At 41.1% G+C, this 19,835-nt stretch overlaps 2 protein-coding genes across 2 annotated transcripts in view; both read right to left on the minus strand.

The window, feature by feature from the left end:
• Positions 1-1,693: 1,693 nt before the first annotated feature.
• The window catches only part of adsl (adenylosuccinate lyase), a gene marked incomplete at both ends in the record, with an annotated part of 382,286 nt that continues 364,144 nt past the window's right edge, over positions 1,694-19,835 (minus strand). Inside the window, one exon of the mRNA XM_083771131.1 lies at positions 1,694-2,026. Coding sequence (XP_083627257.1) covers positions 1,694-2,026 — 333 coding nt within the window. The remainder of the gene's footprint in view (positions 2,027-19,835) is intronic.
• Positions 10,770-11,196, minus strand: LOC310863713 (large ribosomal subunit protein eL28-like; the record flags this gene model as incomplete). The annotated part of the gene is made up of 1 exon (XM_083772209.1): positions 10,770-11,196. Exon 1 carries the CDS (start codon positions 11,184-11,186, stop codon positions 10,770-10,772), a length of 417 nt encoding a protein of 138 aa, XP_083628335.1. The 5' UTR covers positions 11,187-11,196.

A 19,835-nucleotide genomic window follows, 5' to 3' on the forward strand; every position in this document is an offset into this window, starting at 1 on the left:
TGTTACCACCATATGGAGCTGATTAACAAAGAATCGAGATGTAACTCCATTCATCACTGAAGCTAAGAAGAGACGAGAGGCAACCATGTGTCGAGCTAGAGAAGTGCAAATCCCAGGAAGGGAAGAAAGCAAAGCAGGGCAGGATGAAATAATGACAGTGGGAGGATGATGAATGGAGCTATGAGAAAAATGACACAGGAAGAAGTGGGGAAGCAGAAAGAGATGAACCATCTCATGCTAATCTACCGAATAGCACTCTGTGAGGACGTCTATATGCATGAAAGATGAACTGATGGCAGAGATACGTCTGGGAGATACCCGCAGCGGTGGGGGAAAGTACTCAAATGTTTTACTTAAGTACTGTAAAAGTATCAATACAGCCATGTAGACATGCTGTACTCTGTTACAAAAGTACAAAGGTATTGGTATCAAAATGTAGTTAAAGTACAAAAGTAAAAGTAATCAGAATCAAACTTTATTGTCACATCACATTACAAGTCACATGGGTGAAATTCTTGTTTGTGCAGGCTCATCATTGCAGTTAAAAGAAGAAAGTGCATAGTACATGACTAAACTACATGGTACAATATGTAAACATAATTAAATAAAGTGATGTAGCCTATGTGTATATATATAAAGTAGTCTCTACTAAAAGGAGACCAATGTACAAGTAGCAGAATGTACAAGTTTTTACACAAAGTGTTGCGATGCAACGCATTGTGAGCTTGTACTGTATCGGCTATTTTCAAATGGCCGAAATGTAGGCCTACTATGCCTACATAATGTTACTAAATTTATTAACTATACATTATAAAATAATTGTAAGGGGGTAAAAGTATAATATTTGCCTCTGAGCTGTAGTGGAGTAGAAGTAAAAGTATAAAAAATGGGAAATACTCCAGTGAAGTAAAAGTACAGTACTTAAGTACTATTACTTAGTTACTTTACACCACTGGAGATATACCCCATAGTCCGACCTGCAGACCCGCAGATCTCACTATCCCATGGCACACCACGACATTACAAAATAACTGTTTCTAAAATTGAAAATCTGTCCTTTTCTCTGTCAAGCTACTACATAATAAATTACGTCCAACAGTAAAGGGAGGGAGCAGGGAGAGAGAGAAAGACAGCAGAGAGAGAGAGAGAGAGAGAGAGAGAGAGGGAGAGAGATTAGAGCAGCAAAGCATTGCACGGCACTAACATCTCAGTCACATTTCAGTGAAGCTACGCAATTCCTATAGTCGCTATGCATTCATTCATCCACCCTCTTTTATCTATCTGGTTCATTCAATGGGACCTATAGTGCCTACTCCTCCCATGGATTTTAGTTCCCTAATGGATTTCATTGGAGCTCCTATGATTCCACATTAATAATTCATCAGGCCTCCGTTTCTTGCATATACCACTGTACAAGGTGCACCACCAGCTACTGCTGCTGATGTCGGTTTACTGCACGCACGCACGCACGCACGCACGCACGCACGCACGCACGCACGCACGCACGCACGCACGCACGCACGCACGCACGCACGCACGCACGCACGCACGCACGCACGCACGCACGCACGCACACACACACACACACACACACCTTCATTGTTACAGCTGTGTGTGTGTGCGTGTGTGTGCGCGTGTGTGTGTGTGTGTGTGCGTGCGTGCGTGCGTGTGTGTGTCTGCGCGTGTGTGTGTTTCAGAGCTCCAGCTCAACCTTGACATCCATCGTAGCCCTGTAAGGTTCCAGCAGAGGACACACTTCCTCGGACAGCTGCTGGGGGGCGTGGCCCATGAAGGTTTTGGGGTCCAGGACGGCATCCAGCTGTCCCAGGATGGGGCTGAAGTAGGGGTCCGCTTGGACCCTGGCCAGGAGGTCGTTATCCCCTCCTTCCCGTTTAACCAGCGCTCCCACCAGCTGAGACAGCGCCCGGACCTTCTCGTGACACTCCTGTCGGTTCCCACCGGCCTTCACCATGGCCACGATGATGTTCTCCGTGGCCATGAAGGGCAGCTCCTGGCGGATGCGTCTCTCGATTGGCCAGATAGATCCACAGCATTCCAGGCTGTGAATTTCTTCTCGTCGCTGAAGTTGTAGGCCATTTCCTTACTGGCGTATCTGGACACCAGCGGGGAGCGATACGTCGTGAATTTGTCGGATCCCTCCATGGTTTTGGTGGTCAGGAGAACGGAAGGTGAAATCCAGATTCTCCTATATTTGTATATATGACATCTGATGTCATAGTAAATTGTAAATCTGCTGTCGCAATTAAGCCCATATATGGAGATCCCTGATGTCATCAATATTGGCCAGCAACTCCACATCTGATCTCAAACCCTTAGATCTCCATCCATATATGGATATAATGTATGTCAGAACCTGTTCTAACATTCCATATGTTGATCCTGCCCCATCCATCCTTCCTATATTCGATGTCTCCCTTTTGACTGATACCTGTCCATTCAAACTCTAGACGGGCCTGCTCCAAAGTTATTAGTGTGCCCGTCAGCCAGATCTACGTATATATGGAGCTGACCTGTTCTGACATTCCATATGTTGATCTGACCTCATCAAACCCTTATACACTCAAGACATGCTCCTTATATGGCCAGTACAGAATTCATTCCATGTTGATCTGACCCCCCCCCATGCCGAAGCGCCAGCACTCGCCCAGCAGTCTGCAGTCAACAAGGCGGATGTGTGCACCCTGACGTCACGCTGACGTCACGCTGACGTCACGCTGTCTACCGTGGCACCAGAAAAAAACGGAAGGTCTACACACACGCACGCGCACACTATGAGAACTTATTTCCATTTCCTGGATTGCATTTCTGTTAAAGGGCCACTTCACCCCTTTTGCAACCAGATTTTAAAGATGTTTGGGAGACAAGAAACACTTTCCTGGGGTTTTTATGTGGGTAATATGTGTTTTTAGATATTTTAGTAGTCCTAAAGTCGGCTCTTTGGTGGTACTGAAAATTTCTGACAAGCCAAAATCATTTCGGCACTACAGTGCCGAAACAGCGATAAAATAGGTGTATGAATCGGCCCTAAGTCTATGTTTGTGATGTACTCTACAATGAATGAATTATTTACGTGTCTGACTGCCTTTTGCAGCCCATCCCTTATGGGATTATTCAGGCACAATTTACAGTACAATATATTTCCTGACACCAAAATAATAAACAAAAGTAAATATCATACAATGTATATATATATGTTATGCACCAGTCTAGGGGATCTGGTACCCAACACGAAATATGACGCTCCCGCCTTCCCCAACTCCCAAGCAGCCACTCGAACAAAGGTTGAAAAGCAAATAAAGGTTTATTGTATTGTAGGTTATTAATGTATATATATATGTTATGCACCAGTCTAGGGGATCTGGTACCCAACACGAAATATGACGCTCCCGCCTTCCCCAACTCCCAAGCAGCCACTCGAACAAAGGTTGAAAAGCAAATAAAGGTTTATTAACGGAAATGATATTTACAACAGAGGTAAAGGGGTTTAAGGCAACGGATATATTAAATAAGAAAATAACTATAAACAAAATAATCTTCCCTAACAAAACAAAACACATGGGGCTTACCTCCTTAACGAAAAACAGGACTTTAACTCAAAATCTCCGATAAAGGTTTGGACATAACGCAACAAAACTCAGAGTAACCAAAACATGACAACATAAGGAAGGGCGGTGGCCGGTTGGGAGCCGAGGAAGACAGGTCTGTCCCCTGCGTGCCGCACTCTCCTCTGCTCCTCTCTTATGTAGGGAAAAGGCCACCCTCGTTAGCCACTGACTGAGGTGTCTTGTGGGACTCAGGCCTCCTCCGCCAATCACGGCTGTCCACCGCGCTCTGCATCCTCAATCACGCCCAGGCCCACTATGCCATCTTCATCTGGGCGATGCACGGGGCGCGCGCACCACTCCACACCAGGGCAGAAAGACATGTCACAGCATATAGGACCACATCACAGTATAAGAATAAGTATAAGAATACGACCCCAGTCGTAACACCCCCCTCCTCAAGAATTTAGCACTCCCCTAGAGTGCCCAATCCTTTCCGAGGTTGCCCCCACCTAAAATCCTCTTGATAGGGCATCTGCAATTATATTATCGGTACCTTTTTTGTGGCAAATCTCCAGATTGAATTCCTGCAATGCAATAGACCAACGCATTAACCTCTGATTAGAGTTTTGCATCCTGGCTATAAATACTAAAGGGTTATGGTCTGTAAAAACTTTAACAGTTTCGGGGGTAGACCCAATATACACTTCAAAATACTGCAGGGCTAACAACATGGCCAGAGCCTCCTTTTCCACTGTGCTATAATTCAACTGGTGTTTGTTAAATTTCTTAGAAAAGTAGCACACGGGATGATCCACATTCTGCTCATCCTCCTGCAGAAGAACAGCCCCTGCCCCATATCCACTCGCATCAACCTCTAATTTAAAAGGTTTACTGAAAACAGGTGCCGCAAGGACGGGTGTGCTGCACAGCAATGCTTTAGCAGCTTCAAATGCCGCCTGACAAGCTGGTGACCACACAAACGGTTTTACAGGGCTAACCATTGCTGTGAGAGGAGCCACGACCACAGAAAAGTTCCTGCAAAAACCCCGATAATAGCCACACATACCGATAAAACGGCGCAAACATTTCTTTGTCTTTGGTACAGCAAACTCAACGACAGCTCTCACTTTCTCTTCCACCGGACGAACCTGCCCCTGGCCCACATGTTTACCCAAATATGTTACCGTGCCTTTACCAAATTCACACTTAGCGAGGTTTAGAGTTAGGTTTGCGTCCCGGAGGCGGCTGAAAATAAGAGCAACCGTTTTCATATGATCAGACCATGTATCAGAGTACGCCACCACATCATCCATGTAGGCCTCGCAACACTCCACTCCAGCCAGGACATTACGCATCAGGCGCTGGAACGTGGCGGGCGCATTACGCAACCCAAACGGCATAACAGTATATTGGAGAAAATCATCGGGTGTCACAAATGCGGATATTTCCGACGCTCGCGGGGTTAAGGGGATTTGCCAGAAACCTTTTAACAAGTCCAACTTTGTTACAAATTTCGCAGAACCGACTCTGTCAATACAATCCATCATCAACGGGAGCGGAAAAGAGTCCGGCTTGGTAACTGAATTAACCTTTCGGTAATCTGTACAAAAACGTTTTGTGTTGTCAGATTTAGGAATCAACAGGCACGGACTGCTCCATGCGCTGTTACTAGGAACAGCCAATTTATTTTCCACCAAGTATTGTACCTCCTGCTGCATCAGTGCTCTCTTTGTGGGGTTAACACGATATGCGTGCTGCTTAATGGGGTTATGCCCTTCTATATCGATGTCGTGGCACAAAACGGAAGTCTGGCGAGGATGGTCGGAAAAAAGTAATAAATTATTTTCGATTAACCGAATGATATCTGCCCGAGCAGACCCAGACAAATGAGCCAAAAAGGACTGTAAATTACGCAGTACATCAGAGTTGCCCAAACGAGCCACGGGCATCGATCCACTCTTTTCAATTAATCCATCCTCAGCCAAATTATACTTCGGGGGAGCAGCAACACACATTGGGACCACTGATGCTGCGGGAGGTGGTTGTACTTCACAATCTCTACCAACATACTTCTTCATCATATTAATATGACATACCCGAGCCTTTTGTTTTCTATCTGGCGTTTTTACCACGTAATTAGTATCACTCATTTTTCGTTCCACCACATACGGGCCTGAAAATCGTGGGTGAAGACTTGAACCGGCAAAGGGGAGCAGTAATAGCACTTTATCTCCGGATTGGAACGTTCTGAGCACTGACTTTTTGTCATAGCGCCGCTTCATTTTAGACTGAGCCTTGCTCAAGTTTTCACGAGCCAACTCACACACATGATGGAGGCGCTGACGGAAAGCATTCACATAGTCAAGCACCTTATGTTCAATTTTTGGTGACTCCGACAACCACTTCTCTTTAAGCAGTTGTAACGGGCCGCGCACAGTGTGTCCAAACACCAGATCACAGGGACTAAACCCTAACGACTCCTGAATGGTTTCTCTCACAGCAAATAATAAAAGAGGGACGCCCTCATCCCAGTCTTTATCGGATTCCAGGCAATATTTTCGTAACATGGACTTTAGTGTCTGGTGAAACCTCTCCAGCGCACCTTGAGACTCTGGATGGTAAGCACTTGACGTTTTATGTTTAATTTTCAGTTCTCCCATAACCTGTGCGAACACTTTAGACATAAAATTCGTTCCTCGGTCTGTTTGGGCCGAAATCGGTAGCCCGAAAGTGGAAAAAAATTTGATAAGGGCCTTCAATACAGATTTGGTTTTTATATTTTTCAACAGGATGGCCTCCGGGTATCGGGTAGCAGCGCACATCACCGTTAACAAATATTGGTTTCCAGACTTGGTTTTTAGTAGTGGACCCACACAATCTATAATCACCTCCTCAAACGGCTCCCCAATCACAGGAATTGGATGTAGAGGGGCGGGTGGGACAGGCTGGTTGGGTTTCCCTACAATTTGACAAGTGTGACAAGACCGGCAGTATTTGGCTACGTCGGCTTTCAGCCCCGGCCAATAGAAATTACGCAACACTCGATAATATGTTTTTTTTATTCCCAGATGTCCAGCTAAGCTGGAATCATGGGCAATGCTAAGTACCTGTGGTCTATATTCAGTTGGCACTACTACCTGATGAACAGTGACCACCTCGCTGTCATCAGGGCTCCAGCTCCTCATCAACACTCCACCCTCCAAAAAAAAAGAAACGGGATTTTGGCCTCCCTCACTGGCTATGGCAGAGGACAAACACACAGTCAATGACGGGTCCTCTTTCTGAGCGGTTATTAACATTTCCTTTGTCACATTTAGACTCAATTCAGGTTCAACCATAGATGCATCAGACACATTTACAATTTCATCATTTTTCTCAGGGAGAGCAAGTGACTGAGTGAGTTCATTTTCGTCAGCCAGAAATGATTCAGACAAATCAACCACATTACCCATTTTACGGGCCTGTGCGCGTGTAACCGCGCACACAGGAAACACATTTGGCATTGTGGACACAGGGGACTCGCAATCCAAATTAGGAATTTCGACAACTTCGGGCGTAGGGAAAACTTGTCCTCCCGCTATGTCATTACCGAGAATAAAATCAATACCAGCGATCGGCAACTGAGGCCGCACAGCTACTTTAAATCGCCCTGCCACCAGGGGTGAACCGAAATGTACGAAATGTAAAGGGGCTTTAACCACGCTCATTTTGATGCCCCACACAAGCAAATCAGCGTTACACGAAGTGTCATTCGAAAGTGGCAGAACCGAATCCAACATAAATGAATGATAAGCCCCTGTATCCCGTAAGATTTTTACTTGCACTTTGTCTTTTTCCTCGCCGGTCACCGAAACAAAACCATCAAATACAAACGGATTAAAAGTAGCATCAACCTCCGTCTCTGCCCGCTCGGGCTGGTTATCAGGCGAACTGACAGTTTTAATCAGGCCAATGCCTGCTGGGGTGTTATTAACTTGTCCTCTTTTACTTGGACACTGAGGACACTGCGCAATCAAATGGCCTGGCTCACGGCAATAATAACACTCGCGATTCTCGCCCATTGCTGGTGTCATGGTTCTACGGTTGAATTTAGGGGACCTTCTTTCTGATGTTGCCGCATAACCATGATATGTTGGGGCAGAGAATACCGATTTGTGAGTTAAAATAAACTCATCAGCCAGGATCGCAGCTTTGGTTACTGATAACACCTTTTGCTCATTAAGATATGTCACAATTCTTTCATGTAGGCCCCTTTTAAAGTCTTCCAACAAAATTAACTCTCGCATCTCAGCCACGGTACATATGCCTGAAGACTGACACCACTTGTCAAACAAGGTGCTCTTCTCCCGTGCGAACTCCACATAACTCTGGCTGGCAGTTTTCTCTTTACTTCGAAACCGTTGTCGATATGCTTCGGGGACGAGCTCGTAAACTCGCAAAACACTCTGTTTAAGCGTCTCATAATCGAGACTCTGATCAATCGATAACGTAGCGCACACTTCTTGGGCTTTTCCACTTAATTTGCACTGTACCAATATTGCCCATGACTCCTTCGGCCATTTCAACGCCATGGCAATACGCTCAAACGCACCAAAATATGAATCAACTTCAGACTCTCGAAAGGGTGGCACCAATGCTATATTTCTACCAATGTCCAACCCTGCCGTATTGCTGCCACCAACAGTGTTATAGGTACCAGACCTTTGTGCTCTCTCGTTCTCAAGTGTCACGGTTCTCAGCCGTAATTCCAGGGCTTTTACCTCCAACTCCTTTATTTGGAGTGTCAACCGGAGATCACTTGTTTTACTCATCTCACCTGCCTGTAGTGATTGGGAGAAAGAGCCCGCACTAGTGGAGGGCGTTTCTGTAGCCTCCGCCCCAGCAACCTCTCCTGGCGGAGCCTCCTCTCCCTTCTCACTGTGTCCAGCCGCAGGTAGAACGCCCATCTCCGTCAGTTTTGCACACACCTCATGTCGGAGCTCAGCCTTTGGGGCATAGAGAGACACGCTTAAATCATAGCTAGTTGCCACCACTAACAGCTCTGATTTTTTACATTTCTCAATTTTACTCCAAGAAGGGTTTGCCACGAAATCATCAATTTTAAATTCCATACTTACAACTGTCAAAACTGCCAACCAGAGACAAAAAATAATTACCTTACCAAACATCACGCGGAAAAAAATGGTTTGGCGAGCCCCCAATTCATGTTATGCACCAGTCTAGGGGATCTGGTACCCAACACGAAATATGACGCTCCCGCCTTCCCCAACTCCCAAGCAGCCACTCGAACAAAGGTTGAAAAGCAAATAAAGGTTTATTAACGGAAATGATATTTACAACAGAGGTAAAGGGGTTTAAGGCAACGGATATATTAAATAAGAAAATAACTATAAACAAAATAATCTTCCCTAACAAAACAAAACACATGGGGCTTACCTCCTTAACGAAAAACAGGACTTTAACTCAAAATCTCCGATAAAGGTTTGGACATAACGCAACAAAACTCAGAGTAACCAAAACATGACAACATAAGGAAGGGCGGTGGCCGGTTGGGAGCCGAGGAAGACAGGTCTGTCCCCTGCGTGCCGCACTCTCCTCTGCTCCTCTCTTATGTAGGGAAAAGGCCACCCTCGTTAGCCACTGACTGAGGTGTCTTGTGGGACTCAGGCCTCCTCCGCCAATCACGGCTGTCCACCGCGCTCTGCATCCTCAATCACGCCCAGGCCCACTATGCCATCTTCATCTGGGCGATGCACGGGGCGCGCGCACCACTCCACACCAGGGCAGAAAGACATGTCACAGCATATAGGACCACATCACAGTATAAGAATAAGTATAAGAATACGACCCCAGTCGTAACAAACATAATCAAGAGTACTGTACATTAAAGTAGTCCATTTTGTCGAGATAGAGACTAAAGTGGAAGCGAGAGAGAGAGAGAGAGAGAGAGAGAGAGAGCAGTGGTGTAAAGGAACATAGTACAATTACTTCGCTACTGTACTTAAGTGCAAGTTTTGAGAATTTGTTCTTTTATTGAGTATTTCTCTTTTTCTGTACTTTTACTTCGTTACATGTACAAGTAAAAAATCTTACTTTTAATCCGCTACATTAAAATTGGACACCTTTCGTTTCACAATCCCCGCATTTTCGCATAAAGTTTATAACGGCATCGCTCACTCACATTCACTCTCTCTCTCTCTCTCTCTCTCTCAATCTCTGCTACAAATTAATCTGTTACCATGATGCAATCATGCATAATTTGCATAAGTCGTGAAAGAACTGAGGTCAAAATAAGGACATTTCTGCATGTTTCACATGTAGGCACATTTGCATAAATTATGAAATAATTAGGTTGAAACTCATAAATAGCTGTTATATGTTTTGCTTTACTTTTTTTTTTTTTTTTTTTTTTGCGGCTTACGCCTTTATTGATTTTTTAAGGGATAGAAAGTAGGCTGACGGGAAACGGGAGAGAGATGGGGGGATGACATGCGGTAAAGGCCGTGTCGAGTCCGGGAGTCGAACCCGCGGCACACCGCGACTGGATCACCAGTCCGGTGCCCAGACCGTTACGCTACGGCGTGGGCCTGCTTTACATTTATTGAGAAGGATCTTACAGTCCAAGTCTGTTTAGATGTCCATAAAATAATGTCTTGTTATAATCAACTCAAGTCATGTAACCTTGATGACTTTAATCCTGGTGCAAGTCTTGAAGGAATCAAGCATGTCTGGTCTGGCTACTTTCGTGTGCACAACTGAAGCTGAGGGCTTAGCAGTCACTAGGCCTACTTATTTGCGCTCAACACACATGGTAAAAATCCACACAGGTGTCTTTTGTCTTCTTTTTTTTGGGGGGTATTTTCCAAACGAAAAGCTTTTATTCAGTTTAACTCAAATCAAATTGCCCATTATGCACTCTTTGTAGGGCATTAAGCAACTAGTCGACTATTCAACTAGTCAACTGGTAAAATCCACTAGTTGACCTTGTTGGCACTAGTTGACTATATATTTCTTTTTTTCTTTTTCTTTTTTCTTCGATTTTGTAGGCCTCAAGATCAGGTAGATTATAGTTATAGTCACCAATGTACACAGTGTTTAAATGTACAAATATTTATTTCAACAAATAAATATTATTTTTACATAATAGGTAGTTAAACAACTAGTCGACTAGTCAACTAGTAAAAATGACTATAAGTGAATGCCCTAGCTCGTTGTAGCCCTGGTGCGCTTCTTCTTCTTCTTCCCCACAACGGGCTTCTGGCTCTTCAGGATGGCACTGGCCCGACGCAGAGCAGCCATGCGCAGGTCCTCCCTGTACTTGTTGTTGCTGACGACGTGCCTGACGCTGCACAGGGCGGCGCGGGGGTTCTTGTCGATCGCGATCTTCTCATATTGCTTTCCCGGTTTGCGCAGACCTGCACGTTTCTTCAACACGACGACGATGCCCTCGCCATCGGCTGCAGGCTGCACGCCAACGGTCTGCTCGCGCACCAGTCCATTGAAGCGGAAGGAGTTCTTGGACTTCAAGTTGTTGGCCTCAGTGCTGTAGGTCTGTCCGTTCCTCTTGAGCAGGTAGCTGGAGCAGTTCCTGATCACCATCCACTGCAGATGAGCCGACATCTTGGACGAAACCTTTTCCGAAACCGCAAATCGAGTGGAGCCAATTCTCGTGTCGCCTGGCCGTTATTACGATTTAAAACACTTGCCTGTCAAACCGGTTTGAGTCCCGCGGTTGTGTGAAGAGAAGGCAAGTAGAAGGCAAGTCTTCAAAGTCTATTTAGTCTTGCGAACTCACACTGGCAGAGACGACAAAGAAAGACGTTTTTATTTTGAATTAACTTTTATAGTGTTGGGTGATGTCATGCCACTGTCGATCAGGCCCAAATATAGTCTATCATGTTCAGTTCGGTTAGATCCATATAAGGACTGTCTTCCAGGAGGGAAGCCAACATGTGAGAGTCATGTCAGTATCTCCATGTATGGAGTTTCCTAGATTCCAGAAGCTCTCGGAAGCTCCAATACGAATAAAACATGATCATAAAACATGATACAAGACCTAAAAAACACTCAATAGACAGGTACTTAAGGGAAGACACAGGGAAGAATATCAGTCAAGAAATCTTTTGCACTTTTACCTAAATAAGCAATATTTCAAGAGAGGGTATGCTTTACTGTCATTAACACATTTTATCCCTAGGACGTATATACTTGTCTTAATGGCACAGGGGAGAGACTATAGGAACGTGAGGAGTGTGTGGCACAACAGTTCCTGCAGCAACGCAGGCGTGCCATTAAGACACATGTGGGTGAAATCACCCCTCAGTGGCTTCTGACAGACATACTAGGGGTTGGAACATGCATCCAGCAAGACCAACCCAATAGTCACTTTGAGTGGCACCACACAAAGCCACAAACGGACCCCTCACCAACCTTAATCCAGTCGTTTTAACGGAACCCTCACCAACCTTAATCTGGTCGTTTTAACGGACCCCTCACCAACCTTAATCCGGTCGTTTTAAAGGACCCCTCACCAACCTTAATCCGGTCGTTTTAACGGACCCCTCACCAACCTTATCAGGTCGTTTTCCCACAATTACTAAGCCTACCCCAAACCCCAAACCTAAACATAACCGCAAGCACAAAAATTATATGAGCAGAATTCAAACCCACTCAACACAGGAGGTATGGATTGAAAGTCTATTGCCTAACGAGGCATGCTACAAGCTGGCTGCCGGAATGCTTTTCTAGAGTCTACTTCAATATAACACGCCCAAGTCATGTAAAAGATAAGGAAAAACCCCGGGAAGCCTCGCCCCTGCGGGGCTGAACAAATGAACAAAATCCTCCTCGGGAGTACCAATGAAAGTTTCTAATGATAAGGTCCCTGAATGCAACTGTGCACAAAAAGGTCTTTGATTTTTGGATACATTTCGTGTGACGTAAGGTTCAGGGCCATAATTGTTTTTAATAAGACAGTATGTTCTTAATTTTGGTTTGCACCATAGGTCAACAGCCCACCTGCTGACCCTGGGGGTCCCCGAACCTCCAAAACCCGAGAGAGGCAACACGATTCCAACGAACCAACCCCCGTCCAAAACAGTTGAGAAATGACAGTTACCATGTTTATTCACACGGTGGCCATTTTGCCAGCAAGGTGCTAACTAGGTTCAACTTCCCATTGACAACCCATTCATCCAAACATAAACATCTGATTTTGTTAAACAACGTCAAACTCACCAGCTGTACCATATGCGGCCCCCACTTCACTTAATGTGGCCTTCATGTTACCTCAGGTTACAATTCCAAACATGACCCTCTTTAATTAACTTCAGTCTAAATGAGTAGTATTAAAATGTTATTGTGTTTTTTATGTCCAATTTAAGCAAGCCATTATGTTATACTTTAGCTATTGAAAACTAGCAGTTGGTGCTTGTAGATCTGCTATTTATTTTTATCGTGAAAATGTTGCACAAATCTTTGAATATAGCCTATATTCGTTCACAGCGAACATTTTTTAACTCAAATCTTTTCTTCTGGGTGGGTCCCCTAGAACTACATATTTTCAGAACGGGGGTCTACCGTCTGTGGCCAACTACAGATTTTTCTGGGGGTCCTTGACATAAAAAAGCACCACTGACATAGAAACAGGGTTTTTCAGAAAACTGTTTTAAAAGTACAGTCTCAGTACAGTCACTGATTTAGAAGACATTTTGTAGAAATGTTGTGGCTGTGTGGCACAGCACCGCCCTCTACTGGTGGTACAGAGGAGGTGTTATACAGTCTTTTTATGCAGGAATAGAAGGACAACTTTTTCTGCTGATATGAAAAGATATATTCATTCTGGATAATATACAGATAGTTGAAAGAATAACAATGTTCACTCTCATTACCATTCACTTCAGGGGTTCTCAACACGTGGGGGGGTCGCCACATTTTCGGGAGGGGGGGGGGGGTCCCCAATTTTTCAATTTTCATAGACATAGTACATGCATAAACTTTAACTCTATTTTTTGGTCATTTTGTATTGGGCGTGAGGAGGGGGAGCGGGGCAGGGCGGGGGTCGTGAGAAATGGCCAAAGCATTTCCGGGGGTCCCTAGAGACATGGCCAAAGCATTTCCGGGGGTCCCTAGAGACATGGCCAAAGCATTTCCGGGGTCCCCAGAGACATGGCCAAAGCATTTCCAGGGGTCCCCAGAGACATGGCCAAAGCATTTCCGGGGTCCCCAGAGACATGGCCAAAGCATTAACAGTTTTCCCTTTTGCAAATATATTATTTATTTGTTTATTTATTATTTAAACAATATAAAGACAATTAAATTAAGTTTGTTATTCAGAACCTTATATTTGCAATATTGTTAATACAATATTGAAATCTTCTCTTTAATGAGTATGTACATGCAAAGTAAAGGTCATTTAGTATAATTTCAGTAGCAAAGACTTAATAACAAAAATATGAATAGTGATTCCCATTGACTCAATTTACCCCTGGTTCATTTTACCCATAGCCACCATTTTAGAAAAAAATTACTAGAATAAGCTACTTCAAACAATTTATTTGCTAAATGATTCGCAAGGTTCTATCCATTGGCAAATCATCAACGTGTATGATATTACATTTTAGACCTAGGTACATTTTGCTTTGTATAACAGTCATTTTACATGATGTTTTCTACTTTCCCAACTTCACAGCCAGGTGTAAATGATGGATGCCTACTAGATTTAAGGTCACATGGCAACACAGTTTTCTAGTTTTCTAGCTAAAGTGGGTGGTTCAACTTACCCGCTGTCTCATCTTACCCCGTTCTCCCCTATAGGCTTTATAGTGGCTTTAGCTGATGTTGATGCTATATTAAAAAACAAAACACAATTTACAATTACAATTTACAATTTAGGCATTTAGCAGACACTCTTAATCCAGAGCGACTTACATTTAAGCAAGAACAAAAGCATGGGAATACATCACATAAAAGCATTTATCATGAGACATGCGTAAGCTAAGAAGGTAACAGTGGAATATCTATATGATGAAACTATACATACACTATACATAATAAACTATACATATTCACTACTATGCTATACATATGTACTATGGGGCGTGCTATGACTATATACAATACAATTATAGTGCTGTCTACATAACATGCTATAAGTCTGTGTCAAATGCTATCTAAGCCAACAGAAATGCTATCTAAGGGGGTCCCCGGATCCCAGTCTGAGACTCACCGTAGGCTATTATTGTTATTATAGGTCAGTCAGTAAACACTGAAGTTGGTACTTTCATGAAAGTAAGGATAGCACTCAATACATACAAAACTGTGTTCTGATAACTGTTATTGATACTCCTATAGAGCATGTTGACATGGATAGCTTAGTTAATAACATCTCTGTGTTACAATTAATGGGCTTGGTTGGTTGATTAAATTAATATTTTATTAGACAAAAATGAACAGCACAAGTACAGTCCAAACTAAATAATTCACATGCAAGTAAAGGCATGGTGTTGCAGAGCAAAAAAAGCACTGGTAGTAATAAGTACTATCCAAGCTTCTGCTGGATCTAGGGTTCGAAGCCCTACAGAGCTGTAACCTGCTGACTGCCTCACCTCTGTCCTGTTGTATGTTTACATTAGATATGAAATTCACTATTTCACTAGAGTGTAAAGACGCTGTGTTCAGATTATCACACTTGAAGCCCACTTAATATATTGTCTACCATACAACAGTAATACAACCACATACTTTGTGTGATATAGCAAAGCAATTTTAATTGTCATATCAATATTTATAACACCCAGACAGCTCTGTAATGACACCCCTTACACACACAAAAAAGAGTAGCAATTGCTCATCCCTTTCTTTTTTGTCTAACCCCCTCCTGTTTTCTACTTTTGGAATAGCCAGCATTTAAAACAATCTGTTTCACTACCTTCTATTTGGGAGACACTTTGATCTAATGCAGTGTTTTCCAAACTGGGCCCTCACTCAACAGTAAACAAGCCAACATATACAGTTTAAGTGTACACTTCCTTTTGGTGTTTAGTAAGAGTCATGACTGTACTTTTCAAGGTGTATAGCTTGTTGCAAGCGGATGGCTGTCATTTTTTAATTCTTTATTTAGTATTTTCAAGAGTTGTTTAACCCATTCAGACCTGAGGACGATTATTTTCACGATTTTCCAAAAATAGCAGATCTACAAGCTCGTAGTGTGGCACTTGCGGTGCCTTGCTATGAGATTGAAGATCTGAGATGGAATGGAAGCACCTTAAAGGACAACTTTTGTTTTTTTCAACCAAGGTTCATGTTTTAGGTTATAGCCCATTGTTTTTTTTATTTTTGAAAAAAAAATTAACCTAGTTTTTCATCATTTTTGAACATGGGCTATAGCCCCTACCGTACGGCATACTATAGCACGCCGTTTTTCATCATTTTTGAGGATTTGAAAAAAAATCTAAATTTCAAAAACATGGGTTATAGCCCATCGTTCTTTGAATTTTTGAAAAAATAAATTAACCTCGTTTTTCATCATTTTTGAACATGGGCTATAGCCCCTACCGTACGGCATACTATAGCACGCCGTTTTTCATCATTTTTGAGGATTTTTTAAAAAATCAAAATTTCAAAAAACGTGGGTTATAGCCCATCGTTTTTTGAATTTTTGAAAAAAAAAATTAACCTCTTTTTTCATCATTTTTGAACATGGGCTATAGCCCCTACCGTACGGCATACTATAGCACGCCGTTTTTCATCATTTTTCATCATTTTTGAGGATTTTTTAAAAAATCAAAATTTCAAAAAACATGGGTTATAGCCCATCGTTTTTTTAATTTTTGAAAAAAAAAAATTAACCTAGTTTTTCATCATTTTTGAACATGGGCTATAGCCCCTACCGTACGGCATACTATAGCACGCCGTTTTTCATCATTTTTGAGGATTTGAAAAAAATTCAAAATTTCAAAAAACATGGGATATAGCCCATTGTTTTTTTATTTTTGAAAAAAAAATTAACCTAGTTTTTCATCATTTTTGAACATGGGCTATAGCCCCTACCGTACGGCATACTATAGCACGTCGTTTTTCATCATTTTTCATCATTTTTGAGGATTTGAAATTTTTTTCAAAAACATGGGTTATAGCCCATCGTTTTTTGAATTTTTGAAAAAAAAATTAACCTCGTTTTTCATCATTTTTGAACATGGGCTATAGCCCCTACCTTACGGCATACTATAGCACGCCGTTTTTCATCATTTTTGAGGATTTGAAAAAAATTCAAAATAAAAAAAACATGAGTTATAGCCCATTGTTTTTAGATTTTTTGAAAAAAAAATTAACCTCGTTTTTCATCATTTTTGAACATGGGCTATAGCCCCTACCGTACGGCATACTATAGCACACCGTTTTTCATCATTTTTGAGGATTTGAAAAAATTTCAAAAATTCAAAAAACATGGGTTATAGCCCATTGTTTTTTTTATTTTTGAAAAAAAAATTAACCTAGTTTTTCATCATTTTTGAACATGGGCTATAGCCCCTACCGTACGGCATACTATAGCACGTCGTTTTTCATCATTTTTGAGGATTTGAAAAAAAAATCAAAATTTCAAAAACATGGGTTATAGCCCATCGTTTTTTGAATTTTTGAAAAAAAAAATTAACCTCTTTTTTCATCATTTTTGAACATGGGCTATAGCCCCTACCGTACGGCATACTATAGCACGCCGTTTTTCATCATTTTTGAGGATTTTTAAAAAAAATCAAAATTTCAAAAAACATGGGTTATAGCCCATCGTTTTTTGAATTTTTTAAAAAAAAATTAACCTAGTTTTTCATCATTTTTGAACATGGGCTATAGCCCCTACCGTACGGCATACTATAGCACGCCGTTTTTCATCATTTTTGAGGATTTGAAAAAAATTCAAAATTTCAAAAAACATGGGTTATAGCCCATTGTTTTTTTATTTTTGAAAAAAAAATTAACCTAGTTTTTCATCATTTTTGAACATGGGCTATAGCCCCTACCGTACGGCATACTATAGCACGCCGTTTTTCATCATTTTTGAGGATTTGAAAAAAAATCTAAATTTCAAAAACATGGGTTATAGCCCATCGTTCTTTGAATTTTTGAAAAAATAAATTAACCTCGTTTTTCATCATTTTTGAACATGGGCTATAGCCCCTACCGTACGGCATACTATAGCACGCCGTTTTTCATCATTTTTGAGGATTTTTTAAAAAATCAAAATTTCAAAAAACATGGGTTATAGCCCATCGTTTTTTGAATTTTTGAAAAAAAAAATTAACCTCTTTTTTCATCATTTTTGAACATGGGCTATAGCCCCTACCGTACGGCATACTATAGCACGCCGTTTTTCATCATTTTTCATCATTTTTGAGGATTTTTTAAAAAATCAAAATTTCAAAAAACATGGGTTATAGCCCATCGTTTTTTTAATTTTTGAAAAAAAAAAATTAACCTAGTTTTTCATCATTTTTGAACATGGGCTATAGCCCCTACCGTACGGCATACTATAGCACGCCGTTTTTCATCATTTTTGAGGATTTGAAAAAATTTCAAAATTTCAAAAAACATGGGATATAGCCCATTGTTTTTTTATTTTTGAAAAAAAAATTAACCTAGTTTTTCATCATTTTTGAACATGGGCTATAGCCCCTACCGTACGGCATACTATAGCACGTCGTTTTTCATCATTTTTCATCATTTTTGAGGATTTGAAAATTTTTTCAAAAACATGGGTTATAGCCCATCGTTTTTTGAATTTTTGAAAAAAAAATTAACCTCGTTTTTCATCATTTTTGAACATGGGCTATAGCCCCTACCTTACGGCATACTATAGCACGCCGTTTTTCATCATTTTTGAGGATTTGAAAAAAATTCAAAATAAAAAAAACATGAGTTATAGCCCATTGTTTTTAGATTTTTTGAAAAAAAAATTAACCTAGTTTTTCATCATTTTTGAACATGGGCTATAGCCCCTACCGTACGGCATACTATAGCACACCGTTTTTCATCATTTTTGAGGATTTGAAAAAATTTCAAAAATTCAAAAAACATGGGTTATAGCCCATTGTTTTTTTTATTTTTGAAAAAAAAATTAACCTAGTTTTTCATCATTTTTGAACATGGGCTATAGCCCCTACCGTACGGCATACTATAGCACGTCGTTTTTCATCATTTTTGAGGATTTGAAAAAAAAATCAAAATTTCAAAAACATGGGTTATAGCCCATCGTTTTTTGAATTTTTGAAAAAAAAAATTAACCTCTTTTTTCATCATTTTTGAACATGGGCTATAGCCCCTACCGTACGGCATACTATAGCACGCCGTTTTTCATCATTTTTCATCATTTTTGAGGATTTTTAAAAAAAATCAAAATTTCAAAAAACATGGGTTATAGCCCATCGTTTTTTGAATTTTTGAAAAAAAAATTAACCTAGTTTTTCATCATTTTTGAACATGGGCTATAGCCCCTACCGTACGGCATACTATAGCACGCCGTTTTTCATCATTTTTGAGGATTTGAAAAAAAATTCAAAATTTCAAAAAACATGGGTTATAGCCCATTGTTTTTTTATTTTTGAAAAAAAAATTAAGCTAGTTTTTCATCATTTTTGAACATGGGCTATAGCCCCTACCGTACGGCATACTATAGCACGTCGTTTTTCATCATTTTTCATCATTTTTGAGGATTTGAAAAAAAATCAAAATTTCAAAAACATGGGTTATAGCCCATCGTTTTTTGAATTTTTGAAAAAAAAAATTAACCTAGTTTTTCATCATTTTTGAACATGGGCTATAGCCCCTACCTTACGGCATACTATAGCACGCCGTTTTTCATCATTTTTGAGGATTTGAAAAAAATTCAAAATAAAAAAAAACATGGGTTATAGCCCATTGTTTTTAGATTTTTTGAAAAAAAAATTAACCTCGTTTTTCATCATTTTTGAACATGGGCTATAGCCCCTACCTTACGGCATACTATAGCACGCCGTTTTTCATCATTTTTGAGGATTTGAAAAAAATTCAAAATAAAAAAAACATGGGTTATAGCCCATTGTTTTTAGATTTTTTGAAAAAAAAATTAACCTCGTTTTTCATCATTTTTGAACATGGGCTATAGCCCCTACCGTACGGCATACTATAGCACGCCGTTTTTCATCATGTTTGAGGATTTGAAAAAATTAAAAAAATTCAAAAAACATGGGTTATAGCCCATTGTTTTTTTTATTTTTGAAAAAAAAATTAACCTAG

The sequence above is a fragment of the Protomyctophum parallelum genome (assembly GCF_964188405.1).
Source record: "Protomyctophum parallelum genome assembly, chromosome: 8".
In the NCBI taxonomy this organism is placed as follows: domain Eukaryota; kingdom Metazoa; phylum Chordata; class Actinopteri; order Myctophiformes; family Myctophidae; genus Protomyctophum; species Protomyctophum parallelum.